General features: G+C 32.9%; 3 protein-coding genes across 4 annotated transcripts; all 3 read right to left on the bottom strand.

Moving 5' to 3' along the window:
• Positions 1 to 689: 689 nt before the first annotated feature.
• Positions 690 to 3,311, bottom strand: LOC105335585 (uncharacterized). Its single transcript, XM_066078815.1, has 4 exons — positions 2,945 to 3,311; positions 2,713 to 2,779; positions 1,366 to 1,980; positions 690 to 926 (listed from the first exon to the last, which is right to left on the bottom strand). The coding sequence occupies exons 2-4, from the start codon at positions 2,771 to 2,773 to the stop codon at positions 919 to 921; spliced, it is 684 nt and encodes a 227-aa protein (XP_065934887.1). The 5' UTR covers positions 2,774 to 2,779; positions 2,945 to 3,311; the 3' UTR covers positions 690 to 918.
• A 3,259-nt stretch (positions 3,312 to 6,570) lies between these two features.
• Positions 6,571 to 10,899, bottom strand: LOC117680326 (hydroxyproline dehydrogenase-like). Its single transcript, XM_011439538.4, has 9 exons — positions 10,510 to 10,899; positions 9,090 to 9,280; positions 8,545 to 8,674; positions 8,368 to 8,454; positions 8,178 to 8,258; positions 7,904 to 8,050; positions 7,532 to 7,809; positions 7,040 to 7,131; positions 6,571 to 6,920 (listed from the first exon to the last, which is right to left on the bottom strand). Exons 1-9 carry the CDS (start codon positions 10,774 to 10,776, stop codon positions 6,751 to 6,753), a joined length of 1,443 nt encoding a protein of 480 aa, XP_011437840.3. The 5' UTR covers positions 10,777 to 10,899; the 3' UTR covers positions 6,571 to 6,750.
• Positions 10,900 to 11,569: 670 nt separating this feature from the next.
• Positions 11,570 to 17,936, bottom strand: LOC105335584 (hydroxyproline dehydrogenase). Of its 2 annotated transcripts, none has more exons than XM_011439539.4 (9): positions 17,408 to 17,923; positions 16,261 to 16,451; positions 13,632 to 13,761; positions 13,450 to 13,536; positions 13,242 to 13,322; positions 12,993 to 13,139; positions 12,625 to 12,902; positions 12,095 to 12,189; positions 11,570 to 11,953 (listed from the first exon to the last, which is right to left on the bottom strand). In XM_011439539.4, exons 1-9 carry the CDS (start codon positions 17,672 to 17,674, stop codon positions 11,769 to 11,771), a joined length of 1,461 nt encoding a protein of 486 aa, XP_011437841.3. In that variant the 5' UTR covers positions 17,675 to 17,923; the 3' UTR covers positions 11,570 to 11,768. The 2 variants fall into 2 exon arrangements, 1 of the variants encoding a protein (XP_011437841.3); XR_004603930.2 differs by lacking the exon at positions 11,570 to 11,953 and adding an exon at positions 12,398 to 12,533 and having other exon boundaries at positions 12,109 to 12,189; positions 17,408 to 17,936.
• Between the last annotated feature and the right edge of the window lie 4,581 nt (positions 17,937 to 22,517).

Genomic DNA, 22,517 nt, shown 5'->3' with positions numbered 1-22,517 from the left:
TTATATATTAATTTTTTAAAGAAATTTAAGATTAGCACAAGAAATGACAATGTTAGTTGATAAATTTTACCTCTTTCATTTGCAATTATAGGCCAAATTCATGTTTTGCTATTAATAAAGTAAATGCACTTTTCGTTATTAAAATATATTCTTATTCCTGTTGTTAAGGAATGAATTCGATGTTCTGATCTGAAATTCAGCTTTTTGGTTTCCTTCTAAAAATAAAATAATAGGCAATAATAATAATAAATTGATACGAATTTAAAAATTACATATTTACTCATAGTTTATACTGACCATTGTCTGTGAAAAAAATAAGATTAAGTAAAATATCTTTCGGAAATAAAAATATTCGGAAAAATCATTTCATGAAAGCTTCTTCACACTTATTTTTGTCCGTCAAATAACCCTAACTGTTTTCTTTAAAATGCTTTTGGGCATCTTTTATATCAGTCTGCAAATTATGAACATAAATATACATAATAAACAAATATAGATTGCATGGAATTATGATATGCAAGAAATAAAAAGGATTTTGGTGATATTTTCTCAGAAAACTAGTGTTCTTATTATAATAATGTAATAGTGAATCGCTGTACAAATCAAATGAAATAAAAAAAAACAGGCTGCGTACACAAATGAATATTTATTTAATTATTTCAAGATGTAAATATATATACAATCACGGAGATAGTCTTTCTTCTTTTTGATTCCCATCATCCCCTTCAAATGAAAATTTTAAAATCATACCTGTCCTTTAAATAGGAAATCTTTGCGATCAGGACAATGCATTTGTGCAAAATTTGATTAAGATCTGTTTCAATAATAATTGAATTCATTTTTCATTGCTTAATTTTCCCCAAAAGATTTTAGACAATAAGAAATGTTGAGAGTTTTACCTGCAGGATTTTCGTCGTCTTAATATCCTAAAAAAAAGATAAAAACCTGAATTTTTGATTTCTTTCAATAGAACAGTCGTATCAGGTGATTAATTCTGATTGATGAAATAAAAATGAGACTAAAATTGATGATTTCATTTCTTTCTTTTTTTCTATCATTTACAAATCTAACAAAAATATTAATAAAACATTAATAGCTAACAAATTGTAATATAACACACCATGCCTTTTTTTAAGATGACAATCTCATACAACGTTCCTTTTTAGGAGTTTTTTTTTGTTTTATTAATAATGCTTTTTTTTAGATTTTGAAATGTATATTCCTGGTTTAGACATTTTTTAGTCACATGGTCATGGCCCTCGAAATGGTGACTACAGACAAATGATGGTTTTAAGGCTTAAAAAACTAAACAGCTAAATATCCACAAAAATATATTAGTTTTATACAAACTTGTAGAGAACTTACGCCTTGGACTAATATTAATGTAACTATTTGAGGGTCCTTGAGATTCTGTGGGGATAAAGTTGGATCCTGAACCTATAGCTGGCATCATATTGGTACCCGTCATCATATTGGCACCAGACGGTATGTTAGCATTCATCATTGATGGCACTATGTATCCCAAATTTTCTATCGAAGGCAATGTTTTAGTTGGTGACTGCATATTGGGTCTTCTTGGTTGATTCATGTTGGCTTTCAGTTTTGACATTACTTCAGTGGCCGACGATAAGGCATTTATCATGTCTGCTTTTGCAGTGTTGTCGGCCATCACGTCAGCCATATTTGGCTCGTTACTCATCATGTTCATCATCATGGCCACCATATCTGACATGTTAACATTAGACGCTTCCTGTGCCATATTGTTCGAACCTGGAGAAGCTATAATTCTATTCTTGTTTGGCATCATGGCGTTCGCTGAAACTATCACTGGGCTAGCTCTGTTTCTTCTAGCATCAAGGATGGTTGGGTCCCTCATAAAGCGGTTCTGGTTCTGAGTTGACTGGTCCGGACTGCCAATTGGTGGCCCAGAATTCATCACGGTCTCTCCATTCAATGCTTTAACCACAGTTGTCGGTCTTTCTTGGTTAAAAAAAAAGTTAAACAATTCACCGTAATGACATTAAACTAATTAAACATTTCTTGAAATTGAAATGATGAGATGTAACGTTAAGTTTTTAGATAACTTGAAACCCTTGATTCAACATATTTTATATGTAGTGTTCTGATTTTTTTTCCTGAACTAATCAAAACTCATTTTACTGTTTGAAATTGAATAAAGTTTCTGTCCCAAGATATTCATGCGGCACATTTGAACGATTTTTTCATAGAAACATACATACCTGTGAAAGAATGCAATTGAAATATCGATGAAAGGGAAAATATTAAAGATATCTGAATTGGCACATTATCTTTTTTTCACTCGGAAAAATTCACAGGAACGAAAAAAAATTCTCACGGAAATTTATAATGGGAAATGTTTACATCTCTTCTCCACTTCAATCGGTCAATCGGAATACCTCGTACAATTAATTTTTCAAAGTTTTCATATGGGTACTTTCATCTCGCTTGTAATGAAAATCCCCGTAGACTTTTTATTTTAAACCGTGTATTAAAACCTAAGGAGTGTTTCAAATGTAAAATCTTGGGGTTTTTTTTCATACTATTGAATGGATATAATTTCAACCCAGAGGTATCAATATTAAAGTATAGAATAATTTAAGAAAATGTCCAGCGTAAATATTTTGACAGACTATAGAAACAATGAGGAAACCCAAAGGATGCTGCTGAACTCAAAAATGAACTTCTACTTACGAAGAACAAATCCATGAGCTCCAACAAAAAGCAGAAAAGTGAATATACCAAAGTAGTGCATGGTCAACTAAAATAAAACATATGAGTCATATTACTACAAGCTTAACATTGCAAAAGGTGGCAAACTTGAAAAACATCTTATAATACATATTGAGATTTAAAATAAAGTAATGTAAACCAATTCCTTTGAGGAATACTTCACTGATAATAGAGGCTACTGCATTTTACTCACTCTCTTTCTGTTCTCTGTGGTTGAAGAGAAAGGAAAAACACCAGCAGGGGACGGAGTAAGGTTTTATCGTATGTCTCTCAATTTTTATACGATTGCACTTCCGATGCTCTTTCCGGTTTTAGTTGAAACCTGGCATGTTCAGGCATTGTTCAGACAACGTTTACAAAAATCAAAAGTTGTAATGTGCAAGATATGCATGTCTCGTCTGAGTGACGAATCGACGGTAACCGTCATGACCCCTGCTTCAGGTGTAATGGAGAAAGGGAACGAGTGGCCACATGAAAGTGACAGCTACGCGTGTTTTCTTCTCTTTGGGACAGGTGTGTGTCAATTTGTCTGAAAATGTTATCATCAATTCTTCGAAACAATCTATGAACCGTGAATAATTCAAAGTGCCAATGTGTTAGTTGGTAAGGATAGTTACTTTCATAAATATTTTTAGGTTGATATAAATAGAAATTAAATCCTTTATATGTATATAAAAATTATTAAATAAGAAAAGTGCATCTGATTTGGTTTTATTTTTTTTTCATGATATTCCCAAACTGTGTTTTTTTTTCACGAAAAGAATATTTTTTAATTTGTCGAACAACATTTTTATTAGAACATGTTATATGATATATCACGGGGCTGAAGTTTAAGGTTTGTTAAAGATTTTTTCTGAAACTACGGACATTCAACTAATCATTTTTTACTCTTTAACACTGCTTGTAACATCGTAAAAGTGCTTGATTAAGATGGTTTTGTTTGCAAAATTCATAATGTATAATGTATTCTTTATCATGTAGATTTCAAATGTCTGAAACATGAATTGTTCATCATGGTTAATAAAAGCACTTGGTAAAACATTTACAGAAATAAAATTAAATATCCACTGTTGTTCGATGAGGATTTTAGTTTCTCAAACATATACTAGTAGGGACAATGCTTCCTAATTTAGAAATATTTTTTTCTTGGACTAAATAACACAAAATAAGCACAAAGCAAGGGACAACATTAAAGATATAAATTGGTTTAAATAAATCAGATGTTTCTTTTTAAAATCGATTTTTAAAAACTTAAAGACAAGGATATATTAGCAATATATCGGATTCTTTTGAAAATTGCAAGTTTTGCATTGGATGTAAACTGCGTTTGTAATTGGCAAAGTGTCAATATTTCCTTTGTAAATGTCAGTCAAATGACTTACCAATTTATATTCATTGTAATAAAAATAATAGATATTGCATCTTTTTAACGATCGGCACATGGCTCATGTACTCAAGGTGCCGATTTAAAAAATAACATGTGCATTTTGTGTATTTTTACAACTACCTTCTGTGTTTCACAACACATTTAAAGATGCAATATCATGGTGATAAAGGTGATAACGGCGATAAAGATCTAAAGAAACATGAATCAATGACTGAAAAAAGCCCTAGGTAATCTACTAGAAGCCGTGAAACTGAACATATTTAAAGAATATATAATCTTTTATTGAGTATAAGGAGGTGGTCTCCTGATAATATTCAAAGAATGGTTTCTTATTTTGTACATTTATGTAATTTTCAACAATTATGCGATTAAAAGTTAAATAGTTACTGATAAAACATGTTGGACAATACATTAAAAATCGATTTGTAGTGTTATCATTGACAAATACACTAGAAAATGTAAAAATTCTATTATAACAAAACATTCCCTTACTAGTATTCCATATTATTTTTGTAAACAGAGACGGGTTAGTTCTCAAGTAGAAATTTGAAATATACTTTATTGCTGAACAATTTTCAAACATTAATTTCTTGCTATGTGCATATTAAATCCCAGCATGTCAATTCACAAATAATAAAGGATGACATATTTAGCAAGGTACATGTATCTTATTTAGATTAAATTGCAGATCTGCCTCGGTTTTAGTTTCTTTTGTGTTCTGGTTTCCTTTTTTTTTTAGTTTTCAAGCTGAATATCATTATGTAATGTGTATCTATGCTTATTTTTGTAGACACATAATGTACCTGCTGTTTTTAAAATAATATTTCATTGAAAAATTTTACCTGTCTCAAGGTTAAGATTAAAAAGTGAAAATATCAATTCATGGCCCATTTAGCTCTTGTTGTATTGCGCATATATATATAAAAGCGAATGATTTTAAAATATGAAATTTTAATCAAATTAATTTGAATTAAAAATTGTTTAAGCAATAAACGCTCTAAAGTGTCGAATGCATTTTGTCAATTTTTTTTTTGTACGTTATTAGTGTTCATAATGTGAACTGAGATCGACATTTAATCTTCTTATTGTCAGTTTATAAATACTTTTCTTAATTTTTAGCTTTTTTGTCAAAACTTTGAAGACTTTGTGTTCAATGCAAACATCTTCCTAAGTATTTCTTACAAATCAGAATTGCCATCTCGGCGTAAAAAAAAATACCACTCTTTTTTGTGAAATGATATTGATTTCATTCCTCGCAACGCAAGTTAAAATTAACTATGCTATTAATAAAGCATAATTAAAAAAAAAAAAAAAAAAAAAACTATGCTTTTTAAATTCGTCGTTCGTGGTAGAAAAACAATGTTTTGCGAATTAGAGCTTGAAAAAAGTTTTGTTTTGAACATATTTTATTGATTAAACAAAAAGATCAGAAACAAGTTCTAACAACTTACAAGTTCCTCTCATTAAATATAACAATAGTTGTCATGCATATGAATATAGAACAAAAGAAATTATAATACAGATATACACAAAGAAATATTGTTTAAATCTCAAAGATTCGTCTAGAAACTTTTGTACAGAAGCAAAAAAAGCTTTTGTTGATATGTAAAGGTAGGTTGTTGTTGCCATATAAAAGTAAATTAGTATCAATATTGACTAAATCTAACATAAACATGTTGTTTCTCGCTCTAGAATATATTTTACAAGAAAAAAAGAAATGATACACATCTTCTGTTTGACCACATATTTATAATATTACGTTTACAAAGATCATAGGTTAATACACAGTTATGTCTCAGCTTTGTATGAATAATGTTGGTACAGCGTTTGCCTAAAGAAAAATAAATAGGGGGTTTCGTAACTTTAGGCATATGTTTGCAAAACAAATTGATTGAGGTGGCTGTTCTGGCTTCTATATTTAGTAAATTCCATTGATTGACAGTATTGGGTACAAATGATTTTTTAAGTAAATCTAAACTGCACTTAGGAACATTAATAATGATCCTTGTTTCGTGTGTTGTATCGCGATATATTTTCCCGCTTGTTAGGAATAATATCAAATAAATAATCCGGCAGACTCCCCATGTTAAATTTGAACATAGTTTTCATCTTAGCTAAAAAAGTCGCATGTCGTGTCACCATGCAGTCGTTTTACAAAGTTTAAACACAAATAGCCGTGAGTTAACACAGAAAATAAGGTGCATTATTGTCTTAATTATTTTATTCACAACATTAATAGAGTACCAGTGTTTAACATATTTTTAGATAACCATAAACCGTTAAAAAAAAAAAGTACAAATATTTTTGTATATTGAATAATTGTAAATACAATAACAATACAATAAAATAACCAAATAAATCTTTTTTAAAAATGTATAAATGCGTTACAAATAATCACAAAATGGTGTTGTGAATACAAAACATCTCATATGGATTTTTAAAATACATGTATATAATTATATATTTCGGTCAAAATCAAATATACATAATTTGATAAATTACCTAGATGCAGGTAACACATTGAAAATTGTCATTCTTTTTCAGAATATTCCCACTTATTATTATTATTGATTTTTTTTTGCCTTGTGTGTTGACTTTTATCGCTTTGTTAATTAGTTGAATGAGAACAAACGACGACCGAGGGCCGCGCGGATGATTTTACGTTCTCGTCTGACTCCGCCCAGTATGGAACTATTTTCATTAAGTCTTCGAGAAAGGTATGGAAGAGCCTCATCAATAGTGCCATAGGGAATGGATTTGTACGTCATGTAGCCCGCTTGGCCTATAATACATCATATTGTAAAATTAAAATTATTCAGAAAAGGATAAATTCAAAAATTGAAAAACTACTAAGTATATAAAATGTGATGCCTTAGAATTAAAGATTTTATTAATATTTACCCAAAGACAAGGAAATGAAGTCGGACATTCCATATGATTGTGCAAAGATAACTCTCTGGTCTGAACTTCTTGGTATTCCCAATTCAGCCATCCTTAAATTGCAATAAGCCAAAAACCATGATTTGAATATATTTTTTTATATTTGGAGATTTACATGATTTATTTCATGCTAAAAAATGATAAAGGTTGTTTGATCAACTGTCAACATCACAAACGCTTTCAACAATTCACTTCAAGTTACATGACAGAACTAATAGGAAATATAAAGAAACTTTAATAAAATCGTTTTCATTCTGCTTTGCCGTTCTTTATAATACTAAATATCCATTGCGTGCTCACGTCACCTTCTCTGTTGGTTTACTAAACGAACACTCTACAGGCCGAATGATGTCTCTATACGTCTATGAAAAGGAAAAGTTAAGTTAACAGAGTATATTGTTAACAAGATGATTATCTAACTATTCCTGTGAAGGCAAAATACTTAGTACTCACTTGTTCGTCCCTCTTTTGACCGTGTCCTCGTTGTGAGATGCAATAGTTACGCAGAATTTCCCAGGATGCTTTGCGACTTTCTCCATCATGATGTCCATTGAACGGTTGTAGTTTTTGGTCGTTTTCTCGAAAGTTTCACAGACGGGGTCTGGGTATCCTTTCTCACTGGCTAAAGCTCTTTCTTTGTAGATGTAGGCCCCACGCACGAGTTTTGCACCAAACGTAACGCCATGCGTCTGCGCAAGCTCGATGTCTTTCAGGAGAATGTTTGGAGTTTCCTGGGGGAGGGAAACAAAAGAGAAATGTTTTTCTCGTGTCCTGGAATGCATTGAAATTAAATTAAGTGAAAATAAGAATGAAAACAAACCTGACCTTGAGATAATTTTGATAAGTATTTGTCACGAGAGGCTCTGAACCATTACAGTGAAGCATCATGGCCAGGGCTAATAAGTTAAGACAAGGATTCAGATAAGTGTACTCGGCATCCACCAGAATCATCAGCTTTCTCTCCATGGCAACCTGTTAATGATATTCATTGTTTTGTTCTGAATATACTAACGATACTAGAATAGGGCAAAATATGCAAAATGTATTGCCCGTATAATACCCTAGTTTCCACTTGTTTCGTGTTCATATTACATCTTACCTTACAAATTTGTTTTATTCTGTTTAAAGCTTTGTTGAGCTGTGCAATTTCTATCGTTGAGAGATTACCCAATTTCGTCACCTTTTATGGAAAAAAATGTTTATAAAAGATTATACCCTCGCAAATAAAAATTGTTGATCCTTTTGAGAGATTAAAATTTGGGGGTAGTTTATTGTTAGTATTAGTTTACCTCTTTGGATGTTTCCATCGAGTTTGCTATTTTCTCCACAACTTCTGGTTCAGAACTTGGAAATGGAATTTCAGCAGACACAGATTTCTATGAAATTTTTTTTAAAGATTTATAAAGCCGTATTAAAATAATAGTTGTTAATATCAGCAGAATTTTGAACATAATTTGAATACAAACACATAAGGCAAGAGGGAAAAGTCCAGACGGTTTGATTTGCATCATGGGGTTCTGGCTTCCGAGTGCGGCTGTCATTTCCATGCAATCTTTCATGATTTTAAGGTTTCTATCAAAAAGCTGGTCAGCGTCACTGTAAAACAAAACAGTTGTTACTCAATCATGACACGTTTAAATGAATTTATAAATATTGGGATAATGTCGATGTAGTTAAGAATATTATGGAACCTCGTAGGCCTCGTAGTTTAAGATAGCGTCCACGCAAAAACACCAAACTGAAGTAGTTCAAAGCATAGAATTGTTCTTCCTGATGTATAACTTTCTTTCGCACAATAAAAACATATTTGTGCGCTGCTGATCCTTTTAGAAACCAACCTACACATGAAGTTTGTGTAGCTACTATATTAAGTTTACATCTTGGGCAAATTACAAACCTTAGACGGGGTAAATTTTAACCTTGTAAGAGTACCATGATATCAATTACCAAGTTATTCTACTCTCTCTCTCTCTCTCTCTCTCTCTCTCTCTCTCTCTCTCTCTCTCCTTACGGTCCGTCATCTTTGACGTCTTCTTCCAAGGTCACCATGACGAGGGGTCTCACCCCTACGGTTTGCAGACGACTGACTGTTTCTTGGAATGACGTGAAGTCGTCTCCCCCTACGAACTGTTTGTAGACCGTGGGGCGCATCATGGCGTTGAAAACCGACCTCCCCATCAATCGGCGAGTCCATGACAAAATCTGGAGAATTTTGAAAGGAATAGCTAATAATAACACTGTATATGTACTATAAGTATGAATGTATCAGTTCAATGAAGGAAATCGTGCTGACACAATGTTTGTTGATTTCATGTAACTCATTCCCCTCTTTGTGAATTTACAATATTTTTCCATCGGTTTATATGAATCACAATATTATCTAATTTATTATACCAAAAAATCCATGAAAATCCCCATGATTTGTTAAATTTGATAATCCACGAAAATTAAACCCCTCGAAAAGTAACATTTATGATTCCACAGTATACGTTTTCCTTCTGAAAGAACTGAGTAAGACTATGCAATTCGAGACTGTGTTCAAAAACTATATGATTCTTTTAAACTTTGACTTAGATATTACTTTTATAGTCACTACATGTCTTCAACTAATAGTTCAAACAATATATATTTGGTTTCTTCAAATAATCAATTTCCATGCCAAAAAGTTAGCAAAAAATTCAGAAAAATTATTATCATTTCTGTTTGGGGCCCTTTATTTCCCAAAAATGCATGTGATATGGGTCACATATAGAAAGAACATTTTAGGTCCCTATTTTTATATCCAAGTGGTTTTTGGGTGATTGACATTACTGGTATTTCAGGTTCCAACCTCCTAAGTGAAGAGAAGCAGTCAGTTGTTGTAGAGTAAACATTTATTTTAGCTCAAGATTATGTTACACGTACAGAACCTAAATACAGTGTCAGTTTTAGTTTCAGGGTCGTTCAACTATATTTTGACTCTGACAGTTTTGATGCAAATAGAATTGCTTTATATTAAGACCTGAAGTAAGTTTATAATTTGTCAATAATTAATTTAAAAAGCGTCTGCAATAGAGTTATCCAACGACGGTTATTCACCTTAAAATTGTTTGTTGTGGTGTATGTATGTCGCGTTGATTCAGATGTACATTTTCAAATACTAAATAGATATCATATGTACTATGCTTACACCAATTTTTCGAAATTTTAATATATAAAGCAGCCCGGAAATAATTCTTCTTTTTTCGGAAGGGGGTGGGTGTGTGGGGTATACATGTACATGTAGGCTTACTATTTTGTGATTTCAAAATGACAAAATATTCCAGAATTACTTTGACAATATGATTATCATTTAATCAAATTAGATTGTTTACATTTCGAAATTTGATAAGCAAAACATGTACATTGTACCTTTCCTTCAACGGATTTTGTTTAAAATCTAAAATACTTACCTTGTAATTATGTTTTACAAATGTTTCTACCGAGCAAGCATTTAGAATCAGAGAGGATCTCAAAAGCTCCAAAGTTGTTTTCGATTGGCAAGCTTTTTCTGCATCATCAAAATTGATGGTTTCGTTCTGAGTGAAACGATGCCCAGGAATCGCGAAACTGTGTCTTCCACCACTGGCTATAGTGTTTTGCTGTCGGTAAAATGGTAAATTCCATGTTCTTTGTTGCAATCCATCCAAGAGTTTCTGATACGAAACTCCGCGCTGCATCTCTTGTTTTGGTTTTTTTCAGCAGTTATTTTATTCCGTCTGTCATATTGAAATTTGTTTAAATAGGTTCAGTAATTTAAGGAATGAAAAACGATATAGGAGGCATACAATACAATTTCATGTTGACAAAGGAACGCTTCAGTAGATATTTGTAACGCTCGGTATACATTCTTGGCTGGCAACTGAAATATATCAAAACAACGTACATGTATTCATTTCAAAACTGATTATTGTTGGATGTCTACACGCTTGCATTAAATATTTTAAAAAAAAAAAAAAGGTCTGGTTGGTTTATACCTTTTCCAAATCAATTCACTAGAGCAACCAGCTTCAATTACTGTATGCTGGGAAATATTAGCCTCCATTTTATTTTCATCTCTCCCGCCCTCGTTGTCTTTGGGCGAATTTAGACTAAGAAAATTCCAATGTCTCAAATTGTCACTCTTAAAACACAACTGTGTCTAGGCGAATTCAAGAGAAGTTTAAACTCTTTGCAAGTGTAGAATGGCGAAAATTACGCAGGGCAAAAATAACCCTGTATACAGTATAGGACCATCAGTTGTCCGTTTATTATCCTGTACGTTAACTAACATGTGGTACACGAACATTTAACACATAGACGTGTTTTTGATGTGAAAAAGAGAAGAAAAAAAATAAAGTAAATTATTGTAATCATTTTATTTACAATTTTGACTTAATAGAATGTACAATTTTTATTATGACCATCAACCGTATAAAACATATAATTACAGTATATTTTTGTTTAATATTTGTAAATACAATTATATCAATTTTAACATTTCAACAATAAAATAAATAGAAGCCATGGTATTATTCATAATAAATGAGGAAAAGTATCAAATAATAATTATCATAGAATTGTTGTTATTCATATGGAAAAAAAGTAAGATTTTTACGAAAAACAACACAACAACATTTTGATCAATAAAAATGAATATAAAAATATAAAAAAGGAAACGTATGAATATCGGTCATCGCTTCATTAAGTTGGTGGGTGAAAACAAACGACGACCGAGGGCCGCGCGGATGATTTCGCGTTCTCTTCTGACTCCGCCCAGTATGGAACTATTTTCATTCAGTCTTCGAGAAAGGTATGGAAGAGCCTCATCAATAGTGCCATAGGGAATGGATTTGTACGTCATGTAGCCTGCCTGGCCTGAAATAAATTGTATTGTAAAATTATTAGACGCCAGGAAAGTCCTACTTTCCAACAAAATAAGAATTTGGTTGGAATTTTGAAAAACTACAAGAAATATATCTACGTCTGGAGATTACAGAATTCTTTAATATTTTATACCTAAAGACATCGAAATGAAGTCGGACATTCCATACAATTGTGCAAAGAACACTTTCTGGTCTAAACTTCTTCCTGATATGCCCAGTTCAGCCATCCTGAAATGCCAATTACAGAAAACCAATACCGTAATATCATGAACTTATTCTTTATTATTAAAGCTGCATGTTCACAAGATTCGTCTATTTCAAACTAAAATATATAGGTGTTCGATCAATTGCCTCTTAAACAACAAAACAAACTATATACGATTAAAACAGTTTACTTCAATCTATATAGGAAGACTTGTTAGAAAATTCAAAAAACCTAATTAGTTTCCATTGAGGTCATCTTAATAAAATGTTAAGGAGATATTAAAATGAGTTCCTCTCCTTGCACACGTCACCTTCTCTGCTGGGTTACTATACGAACACTCTACAGGCCAAATGATGTCTTTATATGTCTATGAAAAGGAAAGGTCAAGTTAACAGAATATAGTGTTAACAAGATGATTATTTTACTATTCCTGTGACGGCCAAATACTAAGTACTCACTTGTTCGTCCCTCTTTTGACCGTGTCCTCGTTGTGAGATGCAATAGTTACGCAGAATTTCCCAGGATGCTCTACGACTTTCTCCATCATGATGTCCATTGAACGGTTGTAGTTTTCGGTCGTTTTCTCGAAAGTTTCACAAACGGGATCTGGGTATCCTTTCTCCTTGGCTAAAGCTCTCTCTTTGTAGATGTAGGCCCCACGCACGAGCTTTGCACCAAACGTAACGCCATGTGTCCTTGCAAGCTCGATGTCCTTCAAGAGAATGTTTGGGGTTTCCTGGCGGAAAAAAAGATAAAAAAAAAAATGCCGTGTCATGGAAAGCAATCAAATGAAATCTATTCGAATATGCAATATGACGATTCTAACCTTAAGATAATTTTGGTAAGTGTAGGCTACGAGTGGTTCGGAGCGATTACTGTGAAGCATCATAGCCAGGGTTAACAAGTTCAGACAAGGATTCAAATAAGTGTACTCGGCATCTACCATAATCATTAGCTTTCTCTTCATGGCAACCTGAAACAATATTATTAGTATAAAATTACATACAATTCATCAAAAATACTAGAATGTCGCAAAATACATGTACGCTCGTATGCAAAATACATTCTAGCTTACCTCACAAATTTGATTTATTCTGTTTAAAGCTTTGTTAAGTTCTCCAATTTCCGTCGTTGAAAGTTTTCCCAATTCCGTTACCTATTCATTTGTAAAAAGTATTTTATTCAAAATATTATTTTACTTTGTCAAAAAACATATAGTTGTTATGGTAACGAAAGATAAAAGTCTCACAAATTGATTGTTGTTAAAAGAACGCCCGTCTTACCTCTTTGGATGTTTCTATCGAATTTGCTATTTTCTCCACCATTTCCGGTTGAGAACTTGGAAATGGAACTTCAGTGGAAATAGATTTCTATTAACAAATTTATTATATGATTTATATAAAGTCGTAAAATAGTGGTTTATATCAGGAGAATTTTGGATATACAATGTAATTTCAATACAAACACATAAGGCAAGAGGGAAAAGTCCAGACGGTTTGATTTGCATCATCGGGTTCTGGCTTCCGAGTGATGCTGTCATTTCCATGCAGTCTATCATGGTTTTAAGGTTTCTATCAAAAAGCTCGTCAGCGTCACTGTAAAATAATTGATACACAAAGGTTATTATACAATAATCTCAGTAATACGAAAAGAAAGTGCAGCTTATCTTAGTGATGAAATATAAAATATTAAATGAACTATATCGTCAATTTTTAATTATGAAATAATATTTCTTGGCAAATAAAAATCTACAAAATGTTACCATGGTAACTGAAAATCATTTTTAAAACATGATTTTTCGTATTTTTAAAAACAAAATAGATGTTATTATTAAACCAAACTCATAAATTTATAGCTGTATTTTAAATATACTAGTAAATTTGAAAATTTGACACATGTCTGTTGCTATGGTAATGCAGTTAAGAATAAGAAAAAATTGTGAAAATCATAGTTTTTCTTTTAAGCAAAACTCCTTGTTTTAAAGGTCATATGAAACGATATCCTGACCATATTGAGTTATATACGGGAATGAGTTCATAAGTGCCTATTTAATAAGACTGACATTGTTTTTTGGATATTTCATGCAAAATGTGAGCGCCACAGTCGATCAAAATTACTTAATCGGGAAAAGGAACATTGACTTACGCGGCTTACCTCCCTTGCTTATGACGTCAGTAAGACCCAATCGCCTTATAAAGCTATGTTGTGAATACAAATATCCATGTCATTTTGCAGCATTTTAAAAGAAAAAAAATACTATTTTATATAAAAACTTGTATAATTATACAATAATCAACCACGTCAGTATTTTTTCTCTCAAGAAATGAAATCGTGTGCGTTTTTATTTACATGTAATAGCGTGTACGTACATAATGATATTCAGTTTCGAGACTGCAGGGAGAATAAATGATTTTCTTCATAGATCCACATGCAAGTATAATATAATTTTAATATAAGCATATTTATATGTTTTATTTTGATCTTTTTAATGAAATTGACAAATTCAAAAATAAATCTGATCGTTTTTTCCCATTTGCACGTTCATGCAATTCATTAAGATTTTTTTTCTAAACAACTTGTAGGCCTCATTGTGCCTCATTCGCTTCACGATTATATTGTTTGTTTCACTTTCAAATTCACAAATATGTTACCATTTAATTATTATTAGTCTAAGAGAAATTTCTTCAAATGTTTTGTTTTTGAAACGTACGCGTGTACTTGAATGTGCGGTGTTTTGATTTTAAAACGTGTATGTGCGGTGTTTACTCACCGATCCCTTTTATCTCACTTTCTTTCGCAATGTTTTCTTTCGTTTTTTTTATCATTATTGATGCTTGTTCTTAATAAAATCTGTTGATTATCTTCACATTCGTTCACAAATATTTTTATCAAACAACCGATTTATTTTACCGATACATTTCTAAATCCTTAAATGCCATATTTCCGCGATCTAATTTAATAAAACGTTAATACACATGTACACAAAGTATTAACTAAAGATATTGCTACATATATATATCAATAAGTCAGAAATTTATATTATTTCGAAATAAAATTTAAGAATAATTTTGCGGCATTTTATAGCAACTCTTAAATACAAACTATGTACACAATGCCTCAAACATTGTCATTGGCCTGCCTTATACTTTTTTATGTGACAAAATAAATCAAACAATTTAAATGCTTTAATTCCCTTTAAATGTAGCTCCATCATCATACGTACCGAAGAAGAAAATGATGTTTCTATTTCAAAAGGATAAGGATAATTCATTAATCATCTGTTAATGATGGAGCATTTTTTCGTTAAATTTCCACTCCAGTACGGGATCTTCATCATGATTTTACTTTTGTGAGAAGCTGATATTAGATTTATTCATTAACGACCAATTAAAACTAAGTCATCTGTAGGCTACTACGAAATCAAATGATCTCATTTGAAAAGAAAGACACGTTCATATATGCAAAAATTACTAAAATTTAATCGATAAAATACTGTAAAATTACACTAGTTTTAATGCATTGTTTACATCGGTGGGTCTTTGTGACGTCATAAATCCACAAAATCAAGAACGATAAGCGGGCAAGAATTTTTTCAGGTGCTCAGTTTTCACGGTTATTTCTCAGTCATGCAAAGGCAAAAAAATCTTCCATCATGTATTTTAACATTTGTTTATACCGAGCTTTATATTCATGAAAGAAAATCATAGTGTTAAAAATCGTTTCATATGACCTTTAAACAAAACTTAGAACCATTCTTTGTTGTTATCTGTAGGATAAATGCCAAACTGTTATATCAAATATATCTAAACTTTACTCAACATCTTGAAACTGCCGTTGCTAAGGAAATATGGGGTCTTGAAGAAAATCGGAGACTATGCGTGGTCACAGAATGTTGATATTTACAAAGAATTTAAGTGTGTATAGTAGCCTATATGGGTGCTGAAAATATACGTACAGCCCAGGTAAGTTGTTGCAAAGCTAGAATGGGGTATCTTGTGATGTAACAATCTCATAAACCGGTATACATGTATGATCTCCTTCATCCATCCGTGACCTCTCTCTCTCTCTCTCTCTCTCTCTCTCTCTCTGCTTACGGTCCGTCATCTTTGACGTCTTCTTCCAAGGTCACCATGACGAGGGGTCTCACCCCTGCGGTTTGCAGACGACTGACTGTTACTTGGAATGACGGAAAGTCGTCTCCCCCTACGAACTGTTTGTAGACCGTGGGGCGCATCATGGCGTTGAAAACGGACCTCCCCATCAATCTGCGAGTCCATGACAAAATCTGGAGAATTTTGAAAGGATGATATGAAAGCATTACGGTTTATATACCATTGGTGTGCTTTCTTACAGTATCAAGTCATTTTTTTCATGCCAAAAAAATTGTATAAGATTGGTGCAATCATCTATGGATTGTATGATAACCAAAGAAAATATCATTTTTACAGTTTAAAACGGGCATTGAATACTATCTAGCGAAAAAGACGTGTAGTGAACATAAGCATGAGATTTAGTTACATATAAAGTACGCAAGGTTGGTAATGCTACGCTTGTGTATAACTCTTCTCATCGGACTTGGGCATCTTTTCCAATGTAAACATTACTGTGGTGTCGCTTGATTTGTCATCAATGTCTCTTCCCCAGTTAAAGCATTTTTTTTCCAGAAAGTGGGGTGAAAACTAAATAGGTTAGAACTTGGTATAATGCTTTCAAGCATTTTAAATAATCAGCCCATCTGTAAATCATGAGATGTAAAAGCATAATTACTCTGAATTTACATAAAGAAAGTAGAACTGTATTAATGATTGAAAGTTAATTTAAACCGCTTTCGCAACAGCGTTCGCAATATTTATAAACGTGACAACGCTTGAACTTCTGGCGATTGTTCACCTTAAGGCGAATAACCGCCATAGGATGGGTTAGAGAAGTTGTATCCTATATAGTACGTACATTATAAATGTCATGCGACAACTTGAGATGTACATTTATTACAATAGATGGTCTAAAATGATAACAATTACTACATCTAATCAAGATTTTGGAAATTATATATCTAAAGCAGCACATATATTTTCTATTCTTGTTGGGGGGGGGGGGGGTTAATAATTGCATTTACAAGAAATTACAAGGTATCTTAAAATTACTTTGACATTGAAATTTTATAGATAACTTTTCAAAGTTTGACGAGCAAATATATGCAGCCTTTCAACCGAATTTTTAAAGAAAATCTAAAATACTTACCTGGTAATTATGTTTCGCGAACGTTTCCACCGAGCAAGCATTCAGAATCAGAGAGGATCTCAGGAGATCCCAAGTGGTTTTCGATTGGCAAGCTTTTTCTGCATCATCAAAATTAATGCTTCCGTTCGGAGTGAAACGATGCCCAGGAATGGCAAAACTGTCTCTTTCGGCACTGGCTATAGTGTTTTGCTGTCGTTGTAATTTTAAATTCCAGGTTCTTTGTTGCAGTCTATCCAAGTGTTTCTGAAACGAAACTCCACGGTGCATCTCTTGTTTTGATTTTTTTTCAGCAGTTATTTCCTCTGCTTGTCATATTGAAATCGGTTTAAAGCGACCCAAGCAGTAATTTAAGGAATGAAAAACGAAATACGAGTCTTTACAATCGTATGTTGACAAAGGAACGCTTCAGTAGATATTTGTAACGCGCGGTATACATCCTTTGCCAGCAACTGAAATAGATGAAAACAAGATAGGTACATTCATGTATCCATATCGCAAATGGGTTATTCGTACATATGATCACGAAAGCATTAAATAGATTTTTTAAAAGTTCTATTAAGTTTACGCCTTCTTAATTTCGATTTACTAGAGCAACCATGCAGATTAACTTATGCGACGCATCTGGTGTCTTTAATTATCCTGTACGGTAACTTGGTGCAACGGTACACGTATAAATCGACATTTTCTATTCGATTTCCTATATCAAGTTTATATAGATTCTTTTCTATAGCAAAATGCACGGTGATTATTTATCTTACATTATGGGAGAACTTTTTATTCGGTCTAATTCAGTAATTACTGAATTAGAATAAGTGTTCAACATGAACATGTGCTCAAAATTCTGAGTAACTATTATTTTCCATCCTAAATACATTAAATGAAAATTCTGAGTAACTTAAGATGAATATATTCTTTTCCATCCTAGATACATTAAATAAACTGTCTGTACCGTATTCGCTTGGTAGCAAATACTGTTTTTGAAACGTGTTTTGTAGAGAATTGCTAGAGGAGATCAGTGTACGTCTACCATACAAATTGCGAAGCCCGAGGAAGAATGGTTAATTTGATGGTTGTTTTGGTGGTTCATTCAAACTATAAAATACTTGTTTTGTGTTTTATGCGATTTATATGAAAGGAGCGAACATTGCAAAACAAAACAAGAGGCCCATGGGCCACATCGCTCACCTGAACAGCAGTTCCTTGTAAAATTACATTTCGTAGCATATGCTTTTTCTATTTTAAACATTGAACCCCTTTCTGGGGACCCAGTAATGGTCCGAGGTTTTTGGTTGGCTTGAACAACATAAATAGTAACATAGGAATGAAAATGTGTAGCACTGCGGTGGGACCGCACGTACACAACCTGAAAAACTGAACGTAGAAGAGTTCCACTTCATGAGGAATAACTCTCAGACTGTACAGAACATTAGAGTTTACACAATTTGAGGATCCTTGCATAGTAATCTCACAAACTGTAGCATTATAGTTCTCGAGAAGAACTTTTTAAAAACATTTTCAATATATCTTTCTATGTTAAACTTTGAACCCCTTTTGGGGCCACAGTATTAGTCCAGTGCTAAAGTTTTAATTATTTGGAATCTACATTATTTAAGGATGCTTGCATAGTTATCTCACAAGCTGAAGCATTATAGTTCCCTAGAAAAAGATTTTTCAACATTTTCCCTCTATATTTCTATGCTAAACTTTGAACACCTCTTGGGGCCCCAGTATTAGATTGAGGTCACGGCTTTTATAATTTCGAATCTACACTATTTGAGGGTGCTTACGTAGTTATCTGACAAATTGATGCATTGTAGTTCTCGAAAAGAAGATTTTTAAACATTTTCCATATATACCGGTACTTCTACATTTAACTTTAAACCCATCTTGGGTCCCTAGTATTAGTCCAGGTGTCACTATTTCAAAACTGTCGAACCTTCATTATCCAAGGTTGTATGCATGATAGTAATCTCACAAATTGAAGCATTGTAGTTCTCGAGAAGAAGATTTTTTAACCTGTTACCTTTATATTTCTATAATAAACTTTGACCCCATCTTGGGGCCCCATTATTGGTCCGGGGGTCACGATTTTACGAATTAGGAATCTACATAAGCGAAGGATGCATGCATAGATATTCCACTAACTAAAACATTGTAGTTCTTGAGAAGAAAATTTTTAAACTTTTCCTTTGTTTTTTAAAATGTTTAAATTTTGAACCCCTCTTGGTGCCCATCAATTGTCCGGGAGTTACAATTTTTTGAATCTACATTATTTAAGGATGTACATGTATGCATAGTAATATCCCAAACAGTTGCACGATGGTCCTTGAGAAGATTTTAAAACATTTTCCTATATATGTTAAAATCTAAACCCCTCCTGGGGCCCCACTTTTGTTCGGGGGTCACGATTTTTACAATCTTCACTATATATACAACCTTTTGTGTATGTATTGGCATTTTTGGTGAAGTGGTCCTTGAGAAGAAAATTTTTAAACATTTTTCATATGTAGTTCTATGTTAAATTTTGATCCCCGCCTGGGGCCCCAGTTTTGGTCCGAGGGTCACGATTTTTACAATTTAGAATCTTCATTATACATACAAGCTTTTGTGTAAATATTGGCATTTCTGGTGCAGTGGTTCTTGAGAAGAAGATTTTTTAAACATTTTCCTATGTATTTCTATGTTAAACTTTGAACCCCGCCTGGGGCCCCAGTTTTGGTCCGAGGGTCACGATTTTTACAATTAAGAATATTCACTATGTATACAAGCTTTTGTGTAAATATTGGCATTTCTGGTGCAGTGGTTCTTGAGAAGAAGATTTTTTAAACATTTTCCTATGTATTTCTATATATGTTAAACTTTGAACCCCGCCTGGGGCCCCAGTTTTGGTCCGAGGGTCACGATTTTTACAATTTAGAATCTTCACTATATATACAAGCTTTTGTGTATGTATTGGCATTTCTGGTGCAGTGGTTCTTGAGAAGAAGATTTTTTAAACATTTTCCTATGTATTTCTATGTTAAACTTTGAACCCCACCTGGGGCCCAAGTTTTGGTCCGAGGGTCACGATTTTTACAATTTAGAATCTTCACTATATATACAAGCTTTTGTGTAAATATTAGCATTTCTGGTGCAGTGGTTCTTGAGAAGAAGATTTTTTAAACATTTTCCTATGTATTTCTATGTTAAACTTTAAACCCCGCCTGGGGCCCCAGTTTTGGTCCGAGGGTCACGGTTTTTACAATTTAGAATTTTCACTTTGTATATAAGCTTTTGTGTAAATATTGGCATTCCTGGTGCAGTGGTTCTTGAGAAGAAGATTTTTTAAACATTTTCCTATGTATTTCTATGTTAAACTTTGAACCCCGCCTGGGGCCCCAGTTTTGGTCCGAGGGTCACGATTTTTACAATTTAGAATATTCACTATGTATACAAGCTTTTGTGTAAATATTGGCATTTCTGGTGCAGTGGTTCTTGAGAAGAAGATTTTTTAAACATTTTCCTATGTATTTCTATATATATTAAACTTTGAACCCCGCCTGGGGCCCCAGTTTTGGTCCGAGGGTCACGATTTTTACAATTTAGAATCTTCACTATATATACAAGCTTTTGTGTAAATATTGGCATTTCTGGTGCAGTGGTTCTTGAGAAGAAGATTTTTTAAACATTTTCCTATGTATTTCTATGTTAAACTTTGAACCCCGCCTGGGGCCCCAGTTTTGGTCCGAGGGTCACGGTTTTTACAATTTAGAATCTTCACTATATATACAAGCTTTTGTGTAAATATTGGCATTTCTGGTGCTGTGGTTCTTGAGAAGAAGATTTTTAAAGACATGCACCCTATACTCACTGTTTCGCAATTATCTCCCTTTTGAAAAGGGCTGTGCCCTTTATTTTAACAATTTATAATCCCCTTTCCATAAGGATGCTTTGTACCAAATTTGGTTAAATTTGGCCCAGTGGTTTTTGAGAAGAAGTTGAAAATGTGAAAAGTTTACAGACGGACGGACAGACAGACGGACGGACGGACGGACGGACGACGGACAACGGGTGATCAGAAAAGCTCACTTGAACCTTCGGTTCAGGTGAGCTAAAAAACATAAGAAACAGAAAACGCCTTAATATGGAGGATCAAATACCACACTACGGCAAATCCATACCGCATGCACAGACGGAATCAGCCGAGCTTTGCCGAATAAAGAAAGTTAACTCTTCGGAAGTCTTGCGTTGGTCCGTAGAGTCCGTGCAACCTGTGCTTTCTTTGTAGCTTCATGATCACAACATAGATCTAATCCATAGATACTCAGCGAGAAGTACATAAGTTAAGCTATATAGCTTAGTTAAATTTTCTCTTTGTTTTACAAACACAGCACAGAACAGATGACGTTTGCCTGCTTTGATGTACATCATTAATATTAAAAAGAGAATGTTCTGCACAAATGGGTTTTTCAGTATCCAAAACAAGTCTCTATGTACACATCGTTAACTTAAGAGTGAAACATAATACATTATTTAAAAGAGAATGATCTGCACAAATGGATTTTTCAGTATCCAACGCAAGCCAATTCATATATATATTTATATCTCTTTGCTCCTCTTTTTCTTAACAAAATCGATTGTGATGTGAGTAAAATTATATATTTACCACTACCAGTTATGATTCCTTCTAATTCTTACGGAAATGTATAGTTAATTCATAGCTCTATATAGATCGATTGGTCGAACTTAATAACTGACTGCGACCTAAGAAAATCACGAACTGCACGAAATAATCATAATGATGTCAGACTCAAATTCTAATAGGAGACTACCTGTTTCTATTTTGCTAACGTACTTGTGTACGTTAAGAGTAATTTTGTGAATTTTACTTACTTTTTACAATTCATTTATTAATTTGTAAAAACAAGGATGCAATTTAAAACAAAACAAACATGCTTTCATTGATGATTCATGCGGGTTATGAAGGTAGCGATCATTGCAGCATTTTTTTTTTTACATATTTTGCTGACGCGGGTTATGTATTATTTTTGCAATGTCGTCACCTTCATATCCCGCATGAATCACCAAAGAAAGCATTTTATTATTTAAATAAATCATCATTATTGTCAAT

The sequence above is a fragment of the Magallana gigas genome, chromosome 3 (assembly GCF_963853765.1).
Source record: "Magallana gigas chromosome 3, xbMagGiga1.1, whole genome shotgun sequence".
Classification (NCBI taxonomy): Eukaryota; Metazoa; Mollusca; class Bivalvia; order Ostreida; family Ostreidae; genus Magallana; species Magallana gigas.
The sequence above is the reverse complement of the archived record's forward strand: the minus strand, read 5'-3'. Positions and strand labels throughout refer to the sequence as shown.